Source organism: Heliangelus exortis, chromosome 3, assembly GCF_036169615.1.
Source record: "Heliangelus exortis chromosome 3, bHelExo1.hap1, whole genome shotgun sequence".
Classification (NCBI taxonomy): domain Eukaryota; kingdom Metazoa; phylum Chordata; class Aves; order Apodiformes; family Trochilidae; genus Heliangelus; species Heliangelus exortis.
In genome coordinates this window covers 58,994,387-59,018,680 of record NC_092424.1, presented here as the reverse complement: position 1 = coordinate 59,018,680, position 24,294 = coordinate 58,994,387, and the positions used below count along the sequence as shown (strand labels likewise).

General features: G+C 37.6%; 1 protein-coding gene across 17 annotated transcripts in view; it reads left to right on the top strand.

Annotated features, from left to right (window-relative positions):
• The window catches only part of EYA4 (EYA transcriptional coactivator and phosphatase 4), a 149,371-nt gene that overhangs the window by 83,614 nt on the left and 41,463 nt on the right, over positions 1-24,294 (top strand). For 7 of the 17 annotated variants that reach the window (XM_071740872.1, XM_071740876.1, XM_071740877.1 and 4 more), the window contains 3 exons: positions 16,965-17,089; positions 18,165-18,248; positions 21,594-21,686. In XM_071740872.1, coding sequence (XP_071596973.1) covers positions 16,965-17,089; positions 18,165-18,248; positions 21,594-21,686 — 302 coding nt within the window. The remainder of the gene's footprint in view (positions 1-16,964; positions 17,090-18,164; positions 18,249-21,593; positions 21,687-24,294) is intronic. The other 10 variants (XM_071740874.1, XM_071740881.1, XM_071740873.1 and 7 more) reach the window with 5 other exon arrangements.

Sequence of the window (24,294 nt, the reverse complement as noted above, 5' to 3'; positions counted from 1 at the left end):
GCTAACCTTAGAAATTCAGTCTTCTGATTACCCAAGACCTACTGAAGCTGGTCACTGTCTGCCCATTGGTTTTTACTGGCTCTTGATCAAGCCTCCAAAGAGTTCTAAAAATATATATTATATGTTTACAGAAATTACAATAATCTATTTAGAGTGCAAACACATGGTAACTGATGACATCACAGGGAAGTATTCGAATGGTTTATATTAACAGATCCCTGTGGTTTTAGCAATAAAATGAATGTATTTTTTATATTTCAAGTCTCTTACAAATTCCTGTGGTTTTTGCTAAAATCAGGCATAAAATATTTTCTGTTTTATCAGGAATACTTTCTCTGGGTGATCCCATGCCAGATCATGTCAGTGTTGACTTCCATTAACCTGAACTAATGATTGAGTAGACTTTGGAATAAACAAAAGAGCAGAATCCAAAAGATTTTAAACACCTTTTGGAAGGTTATATCAACAACTCATTGGAAAAAAAATAATAGAGTAAAAATATTTTAACTGATATTATTGATATTATTAGTATTTTAACATAAGTGTTAGAAGGAATTTGGAGAACTTTGAGTTACCTTTAAGTGCAAATACATAGTATTTGTCTATTGTCACATACTAGGAAAGATAAGAGCTTTCTGGTATGGATTTGTGTTACTGGAATGAAAGCACCAACTACCACTAATGATTTAAAACCTATTTTAAAAATAGGAAAAATCTAGTACACCTTGAAATGAGATAAATGTCTCTGAGAAAGAGAGAAACATGCTATTCTAGGGGTGTATTGTTAACTGCTGGTAGAAATGTGTCCTAATTATGGATATAGGAGACAATACAAAGTCCTGTGCAAATGTGTGATGCAAGATACTAATTTAAATATAAAGGATTTCTTTTATTTGTTGTCCCCTTGGAAATGTGCTGTCATTCCTATTTGTTTAGGTGTATTTAAAAAATGTGTAAAATACTACTTAATGATGGCTTGAATCACCTAATCTTAAATCATTTCATGACTGTTTATTTTTTCCCAGTTTTCACTCAGAAACCCCACAAGTATATGCTTTAAAAATTAATTGGTATCTTATATTCATTTATTAATTGGATTTGACCTTCAGTCTGATATGTCTGAAGTAATTGTGCTAAACGTTAGGCTTTTGTGAAAGCCTATACTTCTTACAAGTAGAACATATTTCTTGGAGTGGGGATTTGAACCAGAGGATCTCACAACCACTATATAAATCTAATCTCTTTTACTATCATGGACTGATCTTTGAAAAAATTTCCATCATCATGAGTAATTATTTGCTTACACACTGTTATTATAGGAATGATGGTGGTGACACCCAGGATATTGCTCTGTCCATATCTGTTTTAAACTCATCTCATCGTTCTTCTTTCCATATTCCCTTCTTCAGAGAAAAGATTTTTTTTTTAATGTGAAAGTTTGTGGTTAATTGTGAGGAGGGCTGAAACCACCCCATATATTATGTAATTAATATTTTTGACATAATTGTGACTTCTGAAATGTCTTGTGATTTTTGAGCCTGCTCACGAGTGCAAGTTATTAAGAAGGTGCCAGCCATGAAACCATTTTCAGACATGCCACCATAGGCAATGGGACGGTGATGCTCTTCAATCTAAATGTGTGTTAGTCCTCTTAAGATCTGGGAGAAGCTAGCAAACATGAAGCCCTGGAGGTGTGTCAATAAATACCTTTATTGGCAGTTAAGAATCAAGAAAACCTCCAACAACTAAAACCAGAAAAGCAATTAGTGAAGAACTGAAAAGAAGGCTTTCCAAAAGAAAGAACTTTCTGAAAAGAAGAACTGAAAAGAAGAACTTTGCAAAATTTCGTATATATAAAGTACACTAGAACGAGGTTGCACAAAGTAATAACTTTTAACCAGGAATGGCAACCTATAAGAAAAATATATGCAGGCAATTGAACATGGATATTATAATCAAAGATTTTTGAAAGTACATTGTAGTAATTTGTTTAATCTAGTAGTCACCATTTCAGAACAACTTTTTATCAGCACAAGCCCAGCACTGTGCAGCACAGTCCTTCCAGCAGTATCTGCCACCCACTTTTTCGTCCCTTTTATACTTGGGTGCTGTTGCACAGCAGAACTTGGGAAACTATTGCAGCTATTTTTATACCAGGCAGAAATAACAACAGTATATGTTCAACTGCCTGTACTACTGGATAAACAGGTGGCACAATGTGACATATATTCTGATGGCAGGAGTTAAAGTGCAATTTTAATTCTTTGCAAGGCTGTTGGTACTCCCTTCCATCCATTTTCTCTAGCTGGAGCTGCAGAGGCATATTGAGAGAAGGACTGAAGCCATTCCAGGGGCTTATCTTGCAGCTGGCTGTTACTCATCTATTTTGAATGGATCAGATACCAGCACTGTGGCACTGCTTGCTTCTGTCAGATCCTGTTGTGGGCACTGGTAGCCCAACAGACAGACTGAGCTGTTACCAGCTGCATAGGTAAATGGTATTTAAGTTCACTTTTATGTGTGTTCTTCATGCTGCATTAGAGACCAGGCAGTGCTCATTCGCTTACTGCAAGGTGTCCTTGCCTTGCCAGCAGTTCCAAGATTTCAGACTAGCAGTAGATGGCCTGGCTGAAATTAATTTCTGTGTAGAGTGAGTATATTTTTTGCTCTGCAAAGTGGGTGGGCAAAGCCCAAGTAACTGGCTTTTAAAATGTCAGCCTTGACTCTTGGAATAAGCATTTGTTACACAACCCTGGGTTGGATTAGATAATCTTCTGAGGTCCCTTCGAGCCCCTAACTTTCTGTGATTCTGCGATTTCTGTCAACCCTCTCCCTTTGTTCTTCCTCACTACTCACTACCAAATTTTGACTAGTTTAAACTGAATTTGTTGATGCATGTGCATGTATTTTTGTATTATATAAATGATTAATCAGTACTTAACATTTTTGAACCTTCAGGAATGCCTTGGGATAGGGCAAATACTATTTTTAAGAAGATAACCGAAGATTATACCTGGAAATATTTTTACCTAATCCAATAGTTTGTTAGAGCTTTATCCTATAGAACCGAACTGGATTTTTTGCCATAAAACGAACATGCTTATTCTTCAAGTGCAGCAGATGCAATCACAGTGAGAAGGAGTTCTGTTTCTTTCTTTCTTCCCTGGTCTATTTTTCGCTGTGTCATATCACATTACAGCAGTACACAGGAGACCTAATTCAGGCTCTGTTCCAACTTCTTTGACCTCCTGGATATTTCAAATATATTTTAGCACTAGCATGTCTGAATAGTAAAAGTATTTTGTTCACCCTGCTTTGCACTTCAGAGCCAGTTGAATTGAGTCAAAAGAGTGTAGACATTAAAAAAATTGTTTTAGATTCAATTTCCTTATTCTAAGATTGGTACCTTTAAAACTAATTGCTTTCTTCCTCAAATATTTTTAAGTGTTAAGTTCTTGGGTAGATATCTCAGAACCTGTTGTGACACACTTTAAATACCCTCAATTAATCTCTTTGCTCAGTAAGCATTTAAAAAACACCCTGCAGTTAGTATGCTGTGCTGGTACTAACATACCAAAAATCACCTCTTTGCCATTCTTCTAGATTCTGATGAAAGGCTGAGGGACTCTTTTTTAAGCTGGAGTAGACTGAGCAGAAATCAAAGAGTGGGTGTCAGGAGGATGGAGCCAGTCTTTTTCAGTGGTGCCCGGTGACAGGCTATAGGATGAGAGGTAATGGGTACAAACTTGAGCATAGCAAGTGCCATCTCAACATGAAGAGGAACTTCTCTACTTTGAGGGTGCAGAGCACTGGGACAGGCTGCACAGACAGGTGGTGGAGTCTCTGTCTTGGGAGACATTCAAAATCATCAATGCCATCCTGTGCAACCTGCTCTAGGTGAACCTTCCCTGGGAGAGGGGTTGGACAGGATGGTCTCCAGAGGTTCCCTCCAACTCCTTTGCATTCTGTGAGCCTATATTTAGGAAAAAAAAAATAAAATTGTAGGACACAAGAATAGAATGAACAACAACAACAAAAAATCATATAAAAAGAGGCCACGTGCAAATAAACTAATTGCAAGGTTCCTTTCTGTTTTCTAACATCTTCATTTTTCACCCGTTAAGCACATGCAAGTTAAAACTGTTTCACTTTAATATTCCAGATTTGGTCTTCTCATTTTACGTTAAGGTAGCCCCATCAGGGCACTATGCTGTGCCTCAGCACTCTCCACACAGAGCTTTGTCTGAGCACTCCTCAGTCATCCTCCTCCTCTGGGAACAGAAGTCAGAGGATCCAGATGACAGGTAGGGAAAGAGGCTCCTCCATAAGTAGCATCTGGCCCTTCGGCAGATTTGTCAAGCACTTCTGCTAATGGGTTTGGATTTGCCCAAGGGTCTTTTATGTGGTCACATTGCAGATGGTCTGTCTGTTCTATCTTCTGCTTTTAAATGCTTTTATTAAAAAAAAAAAAAAAAAGGCAGAAAACTTTCATGTGATCCTCAGAATTTACACACTCCTTTCCAGCTGATAAGGTTCTTTATGGGTCTCATAAGATGCCTGTGCAGGCTCCTTTTTTGTTAGCAATCGCAAAGCTTTCCATATATCCAAAAGTGTGTCCTGAGTTTTGTTGGCAATTCTGGACTTAGTTCTTCAGTTTAGCTGCCAAGAGATATAATTTATTGTGATCTGAGGCCGAGTTATTGTCAAATTTCTTTGGGAATTATTTTATATCATTTGTAGAGCAAAGGTAATTTTACCTCCCCTTGCAGTATGAAATATACTTACCTTCCACTATCTGTTCACCTTTGAAAACTGAAGCTCAAATCTGGATTTGTTTAAATGGGAAAATGAGTATGATGGTCTCAGTGTAACTCATCAGGGATTCTTGCCTGCCATTTAAGTGAGGCCCAGGAATGAAGCAGCCAGTCTGTGGGAAGGTATGTTTGGCAGATCTGCAGAGAAAGGTATACACAGTGCCCAGATAAATAAAGCAATCCCCCAGATGGACTTTGTAGCAGAATTATTTATTGTGTGTTGTGAAGGCAAAAGGGGGCAAAAGAGGGAGAATATACTGTTTGGTGAACTTCATTTTAGTTCATTTTAGTTCTGTCTTAATTTGCAATAGAATCTCTGTCCCTTTAACTTTAAAGGACCTTTTAGATTTTATTTGCTTTTCAGTGTAGAGGCAGGTGACTAGTCGTAAGATCATGTTTTATTCCTGTGTTATTTCAGGCTTATGTCTTATTTTCCTTCTAATTATGTAGATTAAATTAAACAGTCTCCCCCCCGTGCTCTCAAAGATGCTGTGCTTTTCATGACTTTCTCAAAATAGTACTAAAGAAGAATATTAATTCCCTATAGTATTTTGTTATTGTGCCATGTTTCACAACAATGATATTTTTAAATTTTCCAAGGAACAAAAATAATTGAATTACGAAGAGCTATCATGTTATTATTAATATCTCTCCTACTCCAGTTCCGTGTCTGACAAACCAGGTTCTTAAGCACTGGGGGACCAAAGGTAAAGGCAGTAAAGTTGCAGTAAAATCTGCAATATAATTGTGTGTTATCTTACAAAACCAACAGCACTTCAGGGGCTTTTTCTACCTTGTTTTTTCCTCAGGACTCTGACAGGAGTGGATACTTAATGATTTTTTTAAAGTCTAGGGGATCTGCCAGAAGTCATAGTGAGCTCAAACCATTTGGTATAAGCTGGGCTTTTGGGAGATGGAGCTGTAAATGGCAGCTTCTAGGAGACAGGCTGGTTTCTAGTGCTGCTGTGGGTGTCTCAGGGCAGCAGGAGACTGGAGCAGGGCCTCTGCCCCTGGCCTGGCAGGCAGGGACCCTCTGACCCTGGGGGCTGTGGGTGTGCAGGCTGGGCTGGAACTGGAGGTCTTACAGATTTGCAGCTGGTACCTTCCCCTACTTGTGGCTTAAGGGGATAATTCAGGGGGATTGTTCCCTGGAGTCTTCAGCGACACGAATTTAATAGACTCTTAGAAAAATCACCTACTTCACTCCAGATTAAAAAGGTACATAGAAACTCTGTGTATGCTCTAGGTCTCAAATTACAAAATTACTCAGGGAAATCAAACAGTGAAGCAAATTTACTTGTAATAATTTGATACCAATTGTGAAGGTCAGCCAGCATGGGTATATTTGTCAGAGCATTGTTCTCTCTCTTGCTCAGAATAAAAGAAGTTGTTTTGAATGCAATTAGTTACTAAAACTGAATGCAATAATCTCCCAGTTCTTTCAGGTGTACAGGCAATAAGGTCTCCTGGACAAAACGAGAAGGGATGTGTGGGACACATCTAATGTACCCAGCCATCCAAAAGGGCTATGCCCAGGTACAATTTATCACTTAAAACCAGTATGATCAGATGGTGAAACAGTTAAAGCAACAAACAGTCAGAAAGTTGCACATATTTATTTTTATTCTAAACCCACCTCATTGTTGTGACTTCGATTAGAGAAAAGAAATAATTGCTTTTGACACAAACTGCTTTGGAGCCAAACATAATGTGCTCCACATTGAGTAAACTGCAAAACATTTGTCTAGGCAGCCAAGGTTCAGATCAGTATTATCTTTTAAGGGGAACTTCACTGTTAAAAGTGAGATGCCAAAAAAAACAAACCAAAAAACCAAAAAAGACCAAAACCCAGAGAAGATTCAGAATATGTGTGTTAAAATGTGAAGCTTGAACGAAGCATGAAAACTACAAGTTTCTGGCAACTCCTGTATTTTGACCAGTCTGTCATCATAACTCATCTTTTCTGGAGATGGATTAACTTCTTGCAAGGCCCCTTTACTGGGGGCTAGAGAAATTATATTGACATGAGGTATGATCACTCTAGCACAGCATACCTGAAAGAGCTTATTTGCCCTTGGGAAATCCTTGATGAAGAAGAACCACATTTCAATAACTAGTTTGAAATATAAGACATCTTAATGCAGGGAAAGTCAGACAAAAACCACCCTCTGCTTTCTTGATATGAGAATGTGAGTGCATACTTAACATGCAGCCAACCTTTCATTCCTGTTTTCCAAATTTTAGATTTGCTTAAATGTTGTCTTGCATTTCATAAGACATACAAAATATAAGTTAGTATTATTATATTTCAATCAATAATGTTATTACGATATTGCAATTAATAATGTAGATATGGATGATGCACCAATATCTGGGATCCCAAGCATCCCTGCTGTCCCATCTTCACTGCTGGTGGTGTTTGTGGCAGGTCAAGAGGAGGAATTATGTTCCCCTTCAATGACAGGATACCTCCACCTACTGCACAGACAAACCCAAAAAGAAGGATACTTGAAAGGTACATCAGGTCTAAATATATGAGCTCTCCCACAGCAAAAGCAAGTAGCTGATAGTCTCCAGAACCCTGGGAATAGGTATGGGGAATTACATCCATGCCACTATGAAAGAGGTAACTGGAATATAAGTTATTGATGAAATTATCCCTAGAAATCCCTCTTTCTCATGTGTGGGTGAAGTAGGGATTTGGAGAACCTTCCATGTTTTGATGCTTCTTTCTATCCCAATTTCCCCTTAGTATGTGTTTTGAAAAAGGGCATTTTCCTCTTTTATAGGGGCAAAGGTGCCAGACCATCCCTCACTCATTGTCCATGGGAAATCAGGGATTCAAACAGCCCTTTCAAAAGTTCTGTCTTCATTTCACCTAAAATAAGATTGTGATGCCATGGGGAGCATCACCCTGTGTTTCTCTGAGGTGTGTTAAAGTTACATGCAGTTAAACACTGTGGCTTCAAAAGCTTTGTCTTACTGAGGACACATTGTCAACAATTGGAAGAGCTGATCATCTGCACGTTCCCCTGTATATATGAGAAACAATCCTTCTTGCTCAAATTAGATTTAAAAACACTAAAGAGAAACTTTGTGAGATTCTGCAGTTGTGTTTGTTTCCTGTTCCTTACCATCAGCCAGGTCGCCTTGTCAGAGGTGCAGAAAGGACTCTGAAATTCCCAGCTTTTTTCCTGAGATGGTACTCTGAGCTGTATTTCTGCAGAAGTTGGGGTAGAAAGGAAGGCCTCAGGCTTTCTGTTTGCATTTCAGCCATCTCCACAGAAGTGTTTGTTATTTGTTTATGACACAGATCATCATGTTGTAAGAGCCACAGAATTTGCAAGTGCTGATCACATCTGGAAGTGATCAAAAGTGGAAATGGGAGCTGTTGGGTGAACTACTCTTTGAAAATGTGTCCCTGTAATCCAAAGACCTCCATTTAGATCTTACATATCTGTCAATTGGTAGTCTGTATTTCATGTATGTTGGATACTTGACAGGTCCCTGTGGAACTTCAGTGTCATTATAGCTTTCTATTTATTAAAATTTTCATATAATGACTTCAAAACCTACTTCAGTCACCTTTTTTAAGTAGCAGGTTAAACATGAGTTTAACCTCCTGTGTACCTTTATGCATTTTCCGTACACACCAGGAGTAGGAGCTGTGTAATGCAGCCTGTAGGCTTCGTGGCCAAGCAATGTGTGGAACGTGCCCCTGCCTGAGCCTCAGCTGTGGCATGGGATTGTGGAATCATTAAGGTTGGAAAAGACCTCTAAGATCATCAAACACCACCATCATTGGTGCTCTTCGGGTGGTGCTAGCCATGGATTTGGTGCATGCCAGCTGGGGCCAAAACCTGCTCGTGTACAGCCCAAGTTCAGTATGGGCCAGCCTGTACATGGACTAGGAAAAATGAGCTCCCCACCATTCTCTGCTATTCCATCAGCCCCTGACCTCAACACTCATTAGTGTAGATGTTCTCAGTCTGGTTTCTGGAGTGGTTCGCTACAGCCAGCTGCCTTTTCTTTGAGAAGTCAAGAAATATCTGTTCAGACACCGCATTATTTCTTGCCAGATCCTTCATCCAGTGTCCAAAACAGAGACTCTCAGCTCAAATCATATCACATCAAACCTGTGGCTGTCACATTCAGATAGCTCAGAAAAGAGATCTCAGAGGCTGGGATACAGCTGGCCAGAAGCTATCTGTCTGTGTAGTTTTGCTTTTTTGTGTGTGCTTCAGTTTATTATGTCAGCATATAATAGTTTCCCATATAAAACTGACATTTGCCTTCATCCAATTAAATCAATCACAAACTGCAAGGAGGGAAGGTGAAGTGAAAATGGAGCCGTACAGAAAAAAAAAAAGGCTTCCCATTTTCTATCTTTTTAGTGACAGTCTGCCTGCCTGTTTTGCTAGTGTTCATCTGTGTTCTGTAACTGATAAAATCTGCTGAGCAGAAAGAGGCTGAGCTGGAAGTTTATGCTGAGGTAAATAAGTTAATATGGTCCCTCCCCCGGGGCCCCCACCCCTGAATTGTCATTACTTTTGTCTGTTCATTTTATTACTTGTTGACTTTAGTCAAATGGACTACATATACAACAGCAGAATCCAGAAATTTTTACTAAAAATTATTCTATCTGTTATCCATAAGTGTTGAAATCGAGATTAATTCTACATTGTATTGTGTCAAGGAAATTACATTCATTCCCAATAAAAGCCAAAAAGCAGTGAGAAAATAATTGAATGTGGAATTGTGGCCAGCTGAACTGCACTAGAATAGTTAGTTTTCTGTGGTTTCTGGAAACCACACTGAATGACATTAAGCTGAAATAAAATGTCTGAGTCAATCAGAAACCAGGGAAACCATTCAGTTACTGACTTTTTAGCAAATAATAGTTTTCAGCCATTACACAGCACAACAACCCAAGCCTTCTAAATGCATTGCTGGGTTTAGTCATTACAGTAGTAAACCAAACCTTTTCAACTTCATTTTATTCCTCAGACAGGAAAAGAAAAAGTCAGTTTTTCTTTTCCAGGAAAAAAAAACCAAAAGAAACCCAAACTTGAATTTGTAAACAATTATTTTCCACAGTGTTTAGTCACATTTTCTCACTTAGACTCATGAAGAAGAAATCCATACAACTTTTTCATGATGTATGTAAGTAAGATTCATAAGTATCTGCTTATTACTATAACAATAGCCATATGATAGATTTACAAAAGCTATAGCACTGCACGTGGTTAAAAAAAGAACAAAGAAAAGATTTAACGACAGCAAAAAATACCCGACACTTGTCAGAAAGCAGGTAATCTCAAGGTGTCACAGAGTCAAAAAGGGAGGGTGAGAGCAAAAATTTAACTGTAAAAATGGGAAGGGGGGCTAGGGATGAAGTTGCAGTGCTGCTGAAAGAAACATCCTTTTTTCTCTAAGTGGGAATGGTATCAGGAGGCACACTACAGTGCTGGCCTTTGTCACCCAACCTGCTCGCTCACCTTCTCAGCCCAGCCCTCTTGCACCAAGTGCATCCTGAGCATGGACACTGGCTGCCTCTCAGACAGATCCTGTAAAGTAATACAGTCTGCAGGAGGGGTTTTTTTTCTCTTGGAATAAGAGCTTTAGTAGCCAAGACAATAGGCATGAACGTAAAAATGAGATACAATCACAAGCAGTGCAACTTCATGTCCCAAAGGATCACATAAGGGGTCCTGTCCTCTGCAAGATAAGCAGTAATGTTGGAATCTAAAAGGCTATTAAAGAAAGTCAGGCGGTTTGGAGTTTTCCTTAAATTATTGTCGCTTTGTACTGGAAAGATCCTTGTCACAGGCAGTTACTGCAGTCTCTGGGTAGGGGCTATTTCCCTGTGAGCATGAAATCATGCACTGAGAAGCTGCATGATATCTAGGCTTGTAATTAATAATCAATATTCAAGAAGAATTTTACCTTACTGTACAGTTCTATAAAGGTCGACTTCATGATATTTTTATTATTTACCACTTCACTGGTATTTATAAACATGGCAGAAATCTCTAATGTTGCAGTTCTTCATTTCATTAAGATTTCTTCACTGTGACACTCTGACATTAGCTGTAGAATGACAGAGGGGAAAAAAAAATTGCATATAAGTGTGGTGTTAGTTTTGCTTCTTTCTTTTACTTTTTAATATGAAAGTTGACACTCTATCAAAAAAATCATGAAAAATAGAAGTTATGCAGCTAGAATACCCTTTCTCATAAATGGTTGAAAAAAGTTTAGCATTTATTTTCTAGATAAGTTGTTGGTTTTTTTTTTTAATGTAATAAAATAAAACTCTGAAGAGCATTTGCTAGTTTTATCCCTATAACATGACATTTTTACTGCTTCTTAGCACTGTATCTAATCACTTTACATGTTAAGAAAAGAGGCCTCAAGGAGAGTGGGAAGGTCTTGCTAGTGTCCAGCAGTATTACTTATTTTTAAGTCTCTGGCAGGCTCTGAGAATTCACATGGTGGAGGGTCATGCTTTTGTGAGATTGTGCCTAGAACAGGAAAAGATTTGCTATTTTGCCATCTATTAAGCTGAAGCTGATAAACTGAAAACAAGAGAATCTGAAATCTGTTTTGAGCGAATTTATTTCATTGGCTTCACTATTTCTTCATGTATACATTTTACAGTGGCAAAAAAATTACAAAGAGTGCCATAGGTTAAGTAAAAGCACCCGTAAAAGAAAAAGAAAATAACCTGTATTGTAGGGTTAGTGTAATGATTAGAAATGTTATTTATTTGAGGAGTGTTCTTAGGCTGTGTGTTGTGCTATCCTATTTTTGGAAGTCTTTGGTGGAAAGATGTTGTAAAATGGTTTGTGTATTTAGACACTTAGTATGCATATGAGTGTGGATATTTAACACCAAAGAATTATTAAAAGCCTGTATGTAGCTATTCTTTAGTCTAAATGCATTTGTATGTGTCTGTGATTTCCCATCCCATCATCCAGAATCCCTCTCTCTCCATCTTCTTTCTTACTGCCCACTGTGGCCTTCCACGAATGTTAAAGAGTTGGAGTTAAAAAGTTCTTTTAATTGTACTGTTAACAGTTTGTGTAGGTGCAAGTAAACAAAAAAAAAACCTGGCCTAATTGTAGATGTATAAAATGTGGAAAATACAGCTTTCTAGGAGAAAAAAAAGCAGCAAAACAAACCACAAAGAACTCTATAACCGTGATGCATCTATTGTTAATAATTGTGCTAAACTTTGTTGCAGGTTTTATGTAGATTTTATTGAATGATATTTGTGTATGGGCATCTGTTTAAATTTTTTTGTCAGAGGGAAAGGTTTGTACGAGTTAGTTCAGGCTGCATATGAGAGACAGGTGGGCTCAATAGTCATGCCTAGAATGTAGCTGAAAATCTGGCTAAAAACATTTCTGTGGGAAATAGTAATAAAACCACCCCACTTTTCTTCAAAAGCTTAGTCAGACTGAGAACTGAGCTGACAGCAGTAACAAACAGATCTAATGGAGTCTGTAACCCAACTTTCATATTGTTCTAAATGTTAATTTGAAATAAAGGAGAGTTCCCTGTTAGTTTCATTTCAAAAGCTCCAAGGTAGCTGACATATTAATTAGACAAGGCTCCAGGTTTCTGTGAGAAAGTTTGGCCCTGGGTTACCACAGGAGAGATGTAAGAAAAGCAGGGGAAAACTAACCCAACTCCTTCTGCCTCAGATAGCGTGGATTGTTGCCACAGTGAAGATTGGTAAAGATTCTGCTAATGAAAATTATGTTGAGAATTTCCTTCTAAAGAATTTTGAAAATAAAAATCCTTTTAAATACTTGTAAAAATTTTTGTTTTGATTAATTTATAAACCAAATTAAATACCACTTCAAGGTGTCCTTTCAATTCCCTTTTGTTTTAGATTTGCTGCAAATGCTGCACAATGAGTTATTTGCAAAATATTCTGTTAATATTAGGATTTAAAGTAGTTTGTTTTCTCATAAGAATATTTTTATAAATCTGGTAAATGATTTGATATTGCAAACTTTTGGTAAAAAGTTTGAAATATAGTAGATTGTTTAGCAAAAGTTTTGAATTTTAAAACATGATCTCTTTAAAGAAAATTAACTAAAACAATCAACTTGTAGGATTCCTTAATCATCAATGGAGTTTTGAGTTGTGGAAGGACCCAGCTCCTAGTCCATGTTTATAGTTTTTAATTGGAAATGCAAATGTAAAACAAAGTTATAACAACACAGATTTTCTGAAAATAGATTTTAATTCTGCCAAAGAAAAGCAGCACACAAATGGGTCCATGATTGTAATGAGAGAAAAAATATGCCAGAACATCTTAACCCTTACAATAAACTTTTAAATTAATTTTAAAATAAAACTTTAAACTTTTAAAGTAATATAAATGGAAGCTACACAGAACTACAGTGATACAGTTGTCAGCTGCACCCATATTCAGCTATACTGAAACCTTCCTACCCGAGACTGGGTTATGATCCTGGGCTGTGCACTCCAGTGGTCTGGGGTGCATCAGAAGTTCTGTTTCATGGCCCTTGTAAAAACAGGCAGGGAATTTTCTCTCTTTGGATTCAGTTCCTTAACCCTTTCCTGAACATAGATTAACCCTTGAAAAGATGTCTGTTCAAGGAAGGGGGAAAAATGTGGAAGCCCCAGGATTCATGCACAGCCATCTTTTTGAAAGAAGCCTGCCTCACTTTGCTGGAGATGTCCACATGCAGTTTGGAGTTGAAACCCCTGGTGATCTGGGAGGCTGTTCACTGCAAGTGGGATGTTTTAGAGGCTTTTCCAGTAAGCCTCTAAAATGATCCGCTAAGCATGTGTAAATACCAATTTTCAAAGACTTAAAGTATAGCCAAAACAGATTAAAAGACAAATCCATCTTGCCAGTTTTCATATTTTCACCCAGGAGCTTGGAATCATGCTAACTTTCACCAAACAGCCAAGAGAAAATTAAAACATCTTCTTACCAAGTAATCTGCCTCCTCTCAAAATTTATCTTTTGATAAAATTTGGCATTTTACTTAATTACTCTGAAAAGTAGTCCAGGACAATGCAGGAGGGGGAAAAGTAAAGTTCGAAGTGTTATGTGCCTGGCAGAGAAACAGAAAGTAGAAAATAAAGTTGTACGATGTAGTTTTTTTAAGCAGCTTTAACAATAGATGTAATTCTGTCTAAATTGAAACACATTGCATTTATTAGAGAACAGTGTTTAATAAATAGCTGCATAAACTTAGAAGTATTAATTGGTCCTGTGGAGATCACTTTTTTACTTAGTTAGTGCAGGAAAATACACACTGAACCTGAACCTGCTTCTGATTAAGTCAGTGAAAGCAGGACTCTGATAAACATTTAGTTTCACAAAATGAATTCAAGATGTTGGAAATATTTCATCCATTTTTAAAAACATTTTCCCTGACTCCTCCATTCACTGAAACAGTAAGATTTCAGTAGGTCTATTACATCTCCCCAAGCATTTTTGCTAAAGGTAAACTAAATGCATCCAGAAAGGTGAATTGAATGACATCTGTTGCACAGAAGGTAACGTGGACTTGAATAATTATATTAAAATAATCCCCTTACTTGTTCACACAGGATAGAACACCCAGGATAAGTATAATGTGTACACATGGTTTTGTGCAATTTTTTCTTGGTTTGGATATCCTTTGGTATCCTTGATAAACTACCAATAAGTACAAGATATTTTTTAATCATGCAGAGAAAATGTCTTTTTGTAAATGTACTGGTTTTAAAATTTTATCTGTTAATTAACATGCTGTGTCTATGGACTTGGATGTCATTTGCTATAAAAAAAAAGAAAGAATATAAGGTGAATAAAAGAATTTTCTGTAGCAAAGGTTTCATATGGAACAAAACCTCTTTGTTTACCGAAGCCTGATTGTTTCTATTCTTGCCAAACAAATGAAAATTGGTGGACTTAGTTTTCTGGCTAAGAAAATCTGATTAATTTGTGTGTGGAAAAGTGCTTAAGATGGATATTTCCTAAATATACTAGATTATTTAACCAATGATTTTGCTTACAAAATATTGCTGAAGCATCTGCATCTGTAACCGTGGTACACGCCTGTCTGGAACAAAATTATTGTAATTTTCATGTGAAAGAATTAACAAAACATATGTGAACTTTCTAAGCTAGAACTGCCTATTAGGTGTCTCTGGGCTGATCATACTTGAACAGGAAATGGTGATGCTTAAACTGTTAAGTGAACACGTGGGGAGTATTACACTGTATATGCCATGAAACACACATTATTTATTTGGTGTAGCTTTCTCCTGCTCCCTTTAAGTACATATAAAGCTGAAACTCACAGACTTTTTTTAACCTTTAGCTGCAGTTCTTGTGCAGACATCACTAAACAAGAACCAACGGACCAGTAACCACTTGAGCTCGTTTTATTTCACCCAACACTGATCACATTTCCAGTAGACAATAAATATAATGCAGTGCTGACAGATGTGTAGAAATGTATATACAATTAGATGAAGAAACGTGGGTCAAGGCAGTTCAAATCTCTGTTTATGCCTTTGTGTTTCTTTGAATATGAGTGTATAATCCTTACCTGCTGATGAGTGGCCCCCTGCAATATCAGTCCTCTGTGCATCCACACTGCTGCTGGGGAGGCTGCCCTGCCACTGGGATACTGGTGCATCTCAGGCTTGATTCAGGCATTTACTGGAGTAAATAAGATTCTTTGCCTGGGCTTCATATGCCTTTGGGTAAGACCTTGGTGCATTTTCTGAGTTGAATTGTTGTATTTCCTGCATTTCCTGGAAGGTATTTGAGACAGGAGAGTTTTAAATCTTTATTTTGGGTTAAATGAACATAATGACAGGCAAGCTAAAGTATTTAGGAGATCAAGAGAATTAGAAGCACAGAAATGGGAGATAGTTTCATTCTGTGAGGGTTTTTTGTTGTTGTTGTTTTTTGGTTTTGGTTTTTTTCCATATTTGAAGACAAAAGAGCCAGACAGCAGACCCCTATTTGATGCAAAGATGATGTGGTTTTGTTTGGCGTATTATTTTGTGGTTTTTTCCCCTATGGGAGAATGTGCGGAGCACAGAACATATACAATTTCAGAGTTAAATTTTCAATAAATAGCTCAGATACTGGATGTTGCTTTAACAATGTGCCACTGCTCTTCCTGCCCAGAATATCAATATACAGGACCAGTTATCCTTCCTGAACTATCCCAACTATTCATCTCTTTCCTAGCCATTTCAGTCTTCTACAATGCAATTGGGCTTTTATACCTGTGTAAGATAATCTTTCTGTTGGCCTTTGTGGTATACATATGGTAAATGGTTCTCCAGTCACAGATGGGCTGGCAACCTTGCCTATACATTGCAAAAAAATTTCTATGGGGAAAAAAAATCTGTGTAATTAATTTATAAACGAAGCAAGGAAGAGGAGAGCACATACTGCAAATTGTGTTGCAATTACTGGTCTGGTCTAACAATGTTCCTTGTCTTCTTTGTCTGAGAAAGGCAGATCTTTTCTCATTGAATGAAAGCCATCCACAGTCCCCCAGTAGAACTGTGATGCTGAAACCCATTGCTGATTTTACAGGTTTCCCAGAAGTAACTTAGAAAGAAAGTAATCAAGAGAATCTAGTGAGCTAGTAAGAATACATGCATCTTCTAGATGTGCATGGAAGTTGATTCACCTGCACAGTCTGTTCCTATGGTTGAGTGTGAATGCAGGGATGGTGGTGGTTGGAATACAGATAATGAGAAGCTGAAGTTTATATCCTGATTTTCTGTATAATGACTGATTTTTCACTTAATTTTTCCATTTTCTTCTATGAAGTACTTAAAAAAGTGCATTTATATATTTATCCATCTGCACTCCCTCGTGTATATCACTTGCAAGCAATATGAACAATTTCATAAACTTATGTCCTTCACTTTATAATAGCTAAGTAAAAGTGAAAAATACTGGTCTTGTTGCTGTCCATATACAATTATTTTTTACTTTCTTAGGTTTGGTAAAAGAAAAGAATACCTTAAAAGAACTTTAAGGATACCTGCATTAAAACAAAACAAAACAAAAAACTTATAGAAAAAGCAGATTATTATAGATAGTATCACAATGCATTTAAATATTGTCACCTTCTTCTTTAACAGGTCTATGGAAATGCAAGATCTAGCCAGTCCTCATAATCTTGTTGGAAGTAGTGATGCACCAGGTAGTTCCAAACTGGATAAACCTAATCTCAGTAGCACATCAGTTACAACAAATGGAACAGGAGGTAAGTATAATACCCTGCTGGCACTTAGAAAGTTTTGTCTGGTTTTTAGTCTTATGCATTTTTAACATAATTTCAAATATGAGCATAAACCCAGCAAGAAGTATGAAAAAATGGCAGTCACACCAGTGCAAATCTATTAATTCCAACAGCAGAAGTGCACCAATCGAAGTAAGACAGAGAACTGGACAAAGGTGAAATAGGGAAAATCTTGTAATGGTTGATTTGAACAAAGTGTTTGAAGTTTGTTTGTATCTGTTTTAGCTTGATATAGATTGCATTTTCTGTGTCATAATTCATTGCCAAGTAATTATTTACTCTTATACCCTGAACTACATACATTTAGGTAAATTTAAAATCTCTGTCAAAAACAGTTAACCAAAATTAGACTTGGAGTATTTTTAATGTGGTTATTACAGTAGGGACAACACTACCATGCAGCTACAACATAGATGTTCCAATGCTTTTAGAGAATAGATTCTGCCACAGCTGAATTGGAGCAGTGGGAGGCAGGGTACCATATTCTGTTGTGGAGTGGAGTCCTGTTCCCATTACTGTCCTTGAGAGTGATATCATGGATGCAAGTCAAGCTAGAGTTTCAACCCTCTTTTATGGAATTTATATTTTGCTGTTTATTTTAAAAGTTGCCACCAAGAAGACTATTTTAGCCTTTCCTTTTGACCTCAGTGTAAAGCATTTTATTAACTTATCCCTATTAAAAAAAATATATATGTCAGTGTCAATAAAAAGTGTGCATGCATGTGAGTGTAACAGAGCTCTGCAGAGTACGACTCAAGTGTTAAAGTTCAACCTATTTATATTTTTAAAGAAAATCCCTATTCTGGCATAACGAGAAGGGAAAACTTCAAGCGTTCAATTAAAGAACGCTAATAACTAGATGCCTCCATATTATACCCGCATAAATAAAGCAGTTAAAATAATACTCATAAAACCAATGCAGTGCAGTTAAAAGACTTGGCCCAAAGTGCAAAATCCCTTAATTGCTTTGAAGCCTGTTGACATCCCCTGAGCAGACACTGGGACAATGAACACTTACACCATTACTGACTGTTCTCAGGAGACACCATGACTGTGTTAAATACCGCCGACTGGTTGCTGAGTTGCAGTGCCCCTTCTTCTGCAACAAGTATGAGAGACCTTGGTACAGTGCATGTGTGTGGTGGTGTGTCCCCATGGCTGCTGTGTAACACCTCTCTTGGTTTGCTCTGTCCTTTTGTTATGTGGTTTGGACATTTTCATGGGGTCCCCCCCTCCCTTTCTTTTTTTTTCCCCACCCTTTCAACGAGGCCTCTCCCACATCCAGGAAAGTGGTAGGAAGCTGCAACATTTACCCTACCATGCTTTGAAAGTTATTTGATGAGCAAGGAGAAGTAAACCAGCTTAAAAGCAGACTTAGGTCTGTGTTTCTAATTGAGTATATTCCCTGGAAAAACTTTAAGGCTTGCTTAAAGGAAGAGGAAAATAATTTCTATGACATGCTATGTGGTTTATTGTTTTACGTGAGCTTCTGTTTGCTTTATGCGACCTGTTTGCTTTAATATCCATTGCTCTTGCTTGTCCCACTTCATGTATAGTATTACATCTTTTGCCCCTAAAACTGTTTGTTTTCAGTCTTTAACATAGAGAGGTCCTTTAGGAAAAAAAAGAGCTTGGCAGAGTAGTAGTCATGTTGGTCTGCTAAATCCTTTCATCAAGTGAAGAACATGTTGTAGAAGCTGTTGCTTGTTGGGAGCTGTATTCTGAGTTCATCTTAGAATACTTAAGTTTGGAAAGGATCCCTGGAGGTCATCTGGGACAACCCTTGTTCAGAGCAGGGCCAACTTTGCTGCTAGATCATGTTGCTCAAGGCAGCATCTCATTGAATGTTGAATATCTCCAACGTGGGAGGTGCCTCTCTGGGCACTCATTCCAGGGCCTGACTAATCCTGCAGCAAAGAATTTTCATCTTACTTCTAATTGGATTTTTCCCTTGCTGCAGCTTGTGTATGTTGCTTTTTGTCATTTCACAGGGCATCTTTTGAGGAGAGAGTGCCTTTGCTCTTTGTCATCTTTGCTCCTTCCCATTAGATAACTGCAGGCAGCAATTAGCTCACCCCTCAGCCTTCTTGTCCTAGGGCAGAACTAGCCCAGCTTCTTCTCTCTTTTCATATAGATCATATGCCCCAGCTCCTGATGCTGATAGTAGCTCTACTTTGTTAGCATGTTCAGTCTTCACTGTTAGAAACACTCAGATATATTCCCAGATTGAGATGTTTTTCATTTTGTTTCTACTCTTCCAATGTGTGGAGGAGGACAAAAAAAAAAAAAAAAAAAAAGTAAAAATAATCTCCACTTTAAAAAATAGAACATTAGAGATATAGTCTTTAAAGTGTTCATGCAAAATATTCATTCAGACTCTTAGCCTTTGCATAATGTGTTGAGCAATTGATGTAGTATAATCAGAACCATGCTTTATCTTGCATGTGAAAAACATAGGTATGATAATGTGTTTTTAAGTGGCATCAGCTTTCTTTTTTCAGGGGTTTTGTACTGATGTTAGAATCCTTTTTTTTTTCTTTTAAGTTAGCTTTGTGGTTTTTCCCTCTTGGTCTAATGACATACAACATAAAGAATAAAAAGTTAACGTCTAACTATACTAAGAAAAGATCTTGATTCCTTGCTGTGATAAAATCAAGCACATATAAAAACACTTTCTACATGTATTTTTTGAGAAAACAGAGTGCCAATGTTTTTCCTCAAGTTAAGTACATGAGGGAGTTTCTTTTGTTTTAGATTGTTTTCTGCTTGACAGGGAGGGAAAGAGATGGTGACTGCTGTTACTGATGGAAGTGCACTGCAGCTGCCATTAACCAGAACTAGACACAGCCCTTAAGTAAACATTCCAATACTCAAGTTTTTATTAAATAAAAGTTAGGCATCTACTGGAGTGTCTTTCTGGATGCAATACTGAAAATAGGTTTATAGCTCAGTATGGGTGATAGTGGAGGAATAGTAGGAGGAATAACTGTATGGTTCTGTAGGTGTTGTTTTTCCATGAGAAAACCAAGTCCTTTGTTTAGCCCATCCACTACTTTTTCATCTGCAGACTGTAGGAGGGATGGTGAATTTGAGGGCAGCTCAGCCTGGTTTGGGACTCAATCTCCCTCTGGAAGTGCCTCTCTTTCTCAACTGGACATAATGGGAGATTAGTATGCATCTGATTTATTTGCTTGAGTTAGATGACTTGACTCTGAGGCATGGTTTGTAAATACATTGCCATCTCAGAACATGAAACTCCTCCCCTCTCCTTAACTATTTCTTTGGAAGTTAAACATGGATGCAGTGATGTTGATGACAGATGAGAGCTTTGGTCAGCTTAGCTGATGTCCTTCAGAGGCATCAGGTAACTAGTTGTCAGAAAATGCCTTTGCTTGGTGTATGTTAGACCTCTGCCAGCCCAACTGTCAGAGCAAAAGCTTCTCCACAAATCCTGGACTGTGTCCTTGGAATTTTCATACCTGGCATGTGGCCACTGCAGTGGACCATAGAGGTCCTCACTGCTACTTCGTTATGCTCCCCTCAGCAGTGACCAGATCCTGTGATATTTACAAACAAGTTGCTGTTTTACATGCAATAAATGATCACACCCATAGACCTAACTGACCTTTGCAAAGCAATTGAGATAATGTTGATGATTCCCACATTTGCCAAACATATAATAAAACTGCAGTGTATTCTGTGCTGCTCTTGCTCACCACATCAATTTGAAGGGTGATTCCCAAATTCCATTACAAAAGTCCATGCCAGGTATTCTGTTCAGGTAACACATTAAAATATGAAATCTAGATTGCATCTGTGGTGCTTTCAGTTATAGCATGGATGGTAAGAGTGCATGATGATCTGTAAGAAGTAATTTGGGTTCAGAGTGGACCCAAATATTTGGTAACCTCTGAGCTAGAAGCTGACTTGTCGAAGCTGTTGTTTGTGTCCTACTTCAGTTCTTTTGCTTTCTTTCCTTTAAACTTCTCTCCTCATTTATGGAAAATTGCTTGCTGGTGTCCTAGCTCAAAAAACCCCTCACAGACTCTGCAAGAGAGGGAGGGAAAAGGCAGAATTCTGGCACTGTGAAAGTAATTTGCTTCCATATGAGCATGGAACCAAATAATTATTATCGTTTCATTTTTGTTATGTGCTACATCCCTTGACAGCTAATGTTTCCTTCCTCTCTGTTACACTTAGGAAATTGTTAGGTAAGACTGAGGTTGAAATCTCCCCAGAAGATACTCCAGTTTCAAAGACCTACAGATAGACAGACTCACAGATAAAAAGCTGTGCATATCCGTGGCCATTCCAGACAGTGAACGTGTAGGGTGTCTTAATATCATGGTAGAGCCAAGGTTGAAGCTGTTGCAGTGCATGCTTGTTCTAGCTGGACTACTGCTAGTGAGACTGGCATGAATTACAAATTTATAAGTAAAACCTCATGTCTACTTATTCTTCTATGTAGTGTCTCTTCTTGCAGTCAAAACAGAACCCATGAACAGCACCGAAACAACAACTACAACTGGAGATGGATCGCTTGACACTTTTACTGGGTCAGGTAAAGCCATAATAAGATCACATATTGTTAGGTGCACATTAATATAGCATTTAATAATCTTCACTAGTGAACATTTCACTGCATGAAAGCAATCTTAAAAAAACCTACAATAAAGTAACATTTTTATACTAAATAGTAATGATAAAATTTTCATTTTGTAAATGAAAATCTACAATTTTCATGAACAATTGTCTTAATAAAGATTTCATGGTGCCTAAGATGATTACTGCGTGTAAAAATCTTACAGTCCTAATGTTATTTATATCTCTAGCAGCTATTCTTATTTGTAAAATTTAAAATTAAAGGGTTATATTTGAATGCTTATCTTTTTATTCCTATAAGCAATGTGTTAGTCTAAACATTAATCAGATTGCCATAAGCTGCTTTCTTCCATGAAAATAAAGTCTGCATTTTACTGTAAATAATTGTAAGTTTCAGTTACTTCTTTTGGAAAGATTCAAACAAATGGCAATTTTTAAGTAGATTCCTACAAACTATTAAAAGGTGATTAACTCTGGAAAGGTACAATCTACCTTCTAATCATTAAGGTGGATACTGCTAATAATAATATTAGGACAAAGAGGGGGAAGAATAAATTTAGCACCTGAAAAAACAAGTTCAGTGATGGACTGATTGAAATATCACTGGAGCCAAGAATCACCACTTCACACGGGTACTACTCTTACTTTGGAAGGCTTAGGTAGTCAAGCACTATTTAAAATATTTGTGAAATCACAACATTTAAATTGTTTTTAAGATTGAGTTTATGTTTCTGGAATTGTTTTTTTAGGCATTCGTAAATGCAGATATACTTTGAAGTTGGTTATTCAGAAAAGTATCTTAGTGCCTGAAGAAGAGGTCTTTAGTCAGATATAAAGCAAGCATGTACTATTTCTGATTATAAAAAATGAAAATGTTATCCTCATTATGTTTATACTGAAAGGAACCCTATCGACTGAAAGTCTAACAAGCTCAATAAAAAGATTAATAGTTTTGGCTAAAGTTAGCTTTTCTTTTTCATTTTGTTGTTATTTTATCCCAAAATGCATTAGGAATGATTACAGATTATAAAATGTCCAACCACACATACATTCCTGTTATTGATGGTGAAATTTTATCAGGTTCTGACATGTATTTAAGACATCTGAGTTGGATTACATGTGTAAAACATTGTTAAGGCAACATTTTCATGAAGGGCTGCCAAAAATTGCCACCTCCAGTTCAGGCTTAGACAGCTAAGTAACAGTTTGATTTTGGCAGGTGCCACTCACCCATTAGCTCTCACTAAATTCAGAGAAAGTCTTAGAAGATTTGGAAACAGTTGATTCCTCCAAAAAAAAAAAAGCAAGAATTTGAGACTTACACAATAAATGATGCTTGTTAGCCACCTGCATACCCAAAAGAAATACAAACCTGTTTCTCAGTTTAGGTCATAGACTCAAGTATTAATTGAGTACAGTCATCCACAGAAGGAAATAAACAATCTGCCTGCCTGGGTGTTGTGCAATCATCATCATCATCAGTGTGACACACAGAGCTATCTTGGTAACACACTGAGCCTTTCTAAAAGGGTAAATCCATTACTTTCACACTTGCCTTTTACTGATAGTTCTAAATCGGAGAATTCACTTGGCTCAGTTTTGTGGAAGAAGTGTTGAAGAACACTGAATTTTTAACAAAACTGCTTACTTGGGAAATTTACTAGGTTGCCAAAGACAATAAATACTGACTAGTACAGAGATGCTATTTCAGACAAAGCATCTGCCATTGAAAATAATGCATAACAAAGCCCAATACTGAACAGTTTGTTTCTTCCTAATAATCAGTTACATATGTGTGTTGTTCCCAACTGTGACAAGGCAGTAATGCTGGTACTTCCACTGCAGATTTCAGAGCATCTTAGAAGCTCATTTGGTGAGGATGCTTGGACATATAGGCCACTAGCAGGGATATCACCAACTCTGTCTTATACAAGCATAGGTCAGAAGGACTCAAGGACTCTTAGTTGAGTAGGGGAGGATTTAAGTATGGCATTGAATATTTTATGAAATGAGGCATGGGTGAAAAGGGAAGGCCTTATGTTGACAGCCATTTGAGAGTCTGCCATGCAGAAATCCTCTCCTTCAAATATTCTACTCATTAAAATTGATTTCTATGCTCCAAGGTCAATAGAAGCCTGTGACATGTCCTGACACTGAGCAGAAGGCTGAACAAGCCCTGTGGGTGTAAAGTAGCCAGCTCTGTCCCTGATGTCCAGCTGTAACACAGACAGTGATGCTCACACTGTGTGAGGTATAGGGCAGGAAAGACAGATTGGGCTTTACAGGTAACTGTGATGAACCCTAATTTTTGATGTAAAAGTTTAAAAATAAAGGACATAGTTCTCTTGCATGGAGATTGACCTGTGCCAGTGGCCTTGCCCAGTCCATTGGGCCAGATCCTTGGCAGGGCTGCAGCTCAGATGTTGCAGCTCATTCTCAGGACTCTGGTTCCTCCATCCCGCAGAGCTGCCCCAGAGAGAAACTGTGCCTCTTAGCCAGGGTTATCCAGGTAGAGAGTCACTTTGTGCATCCCTCTTCCTCCTCTTTTTTCTTCAAAGAATGACAGC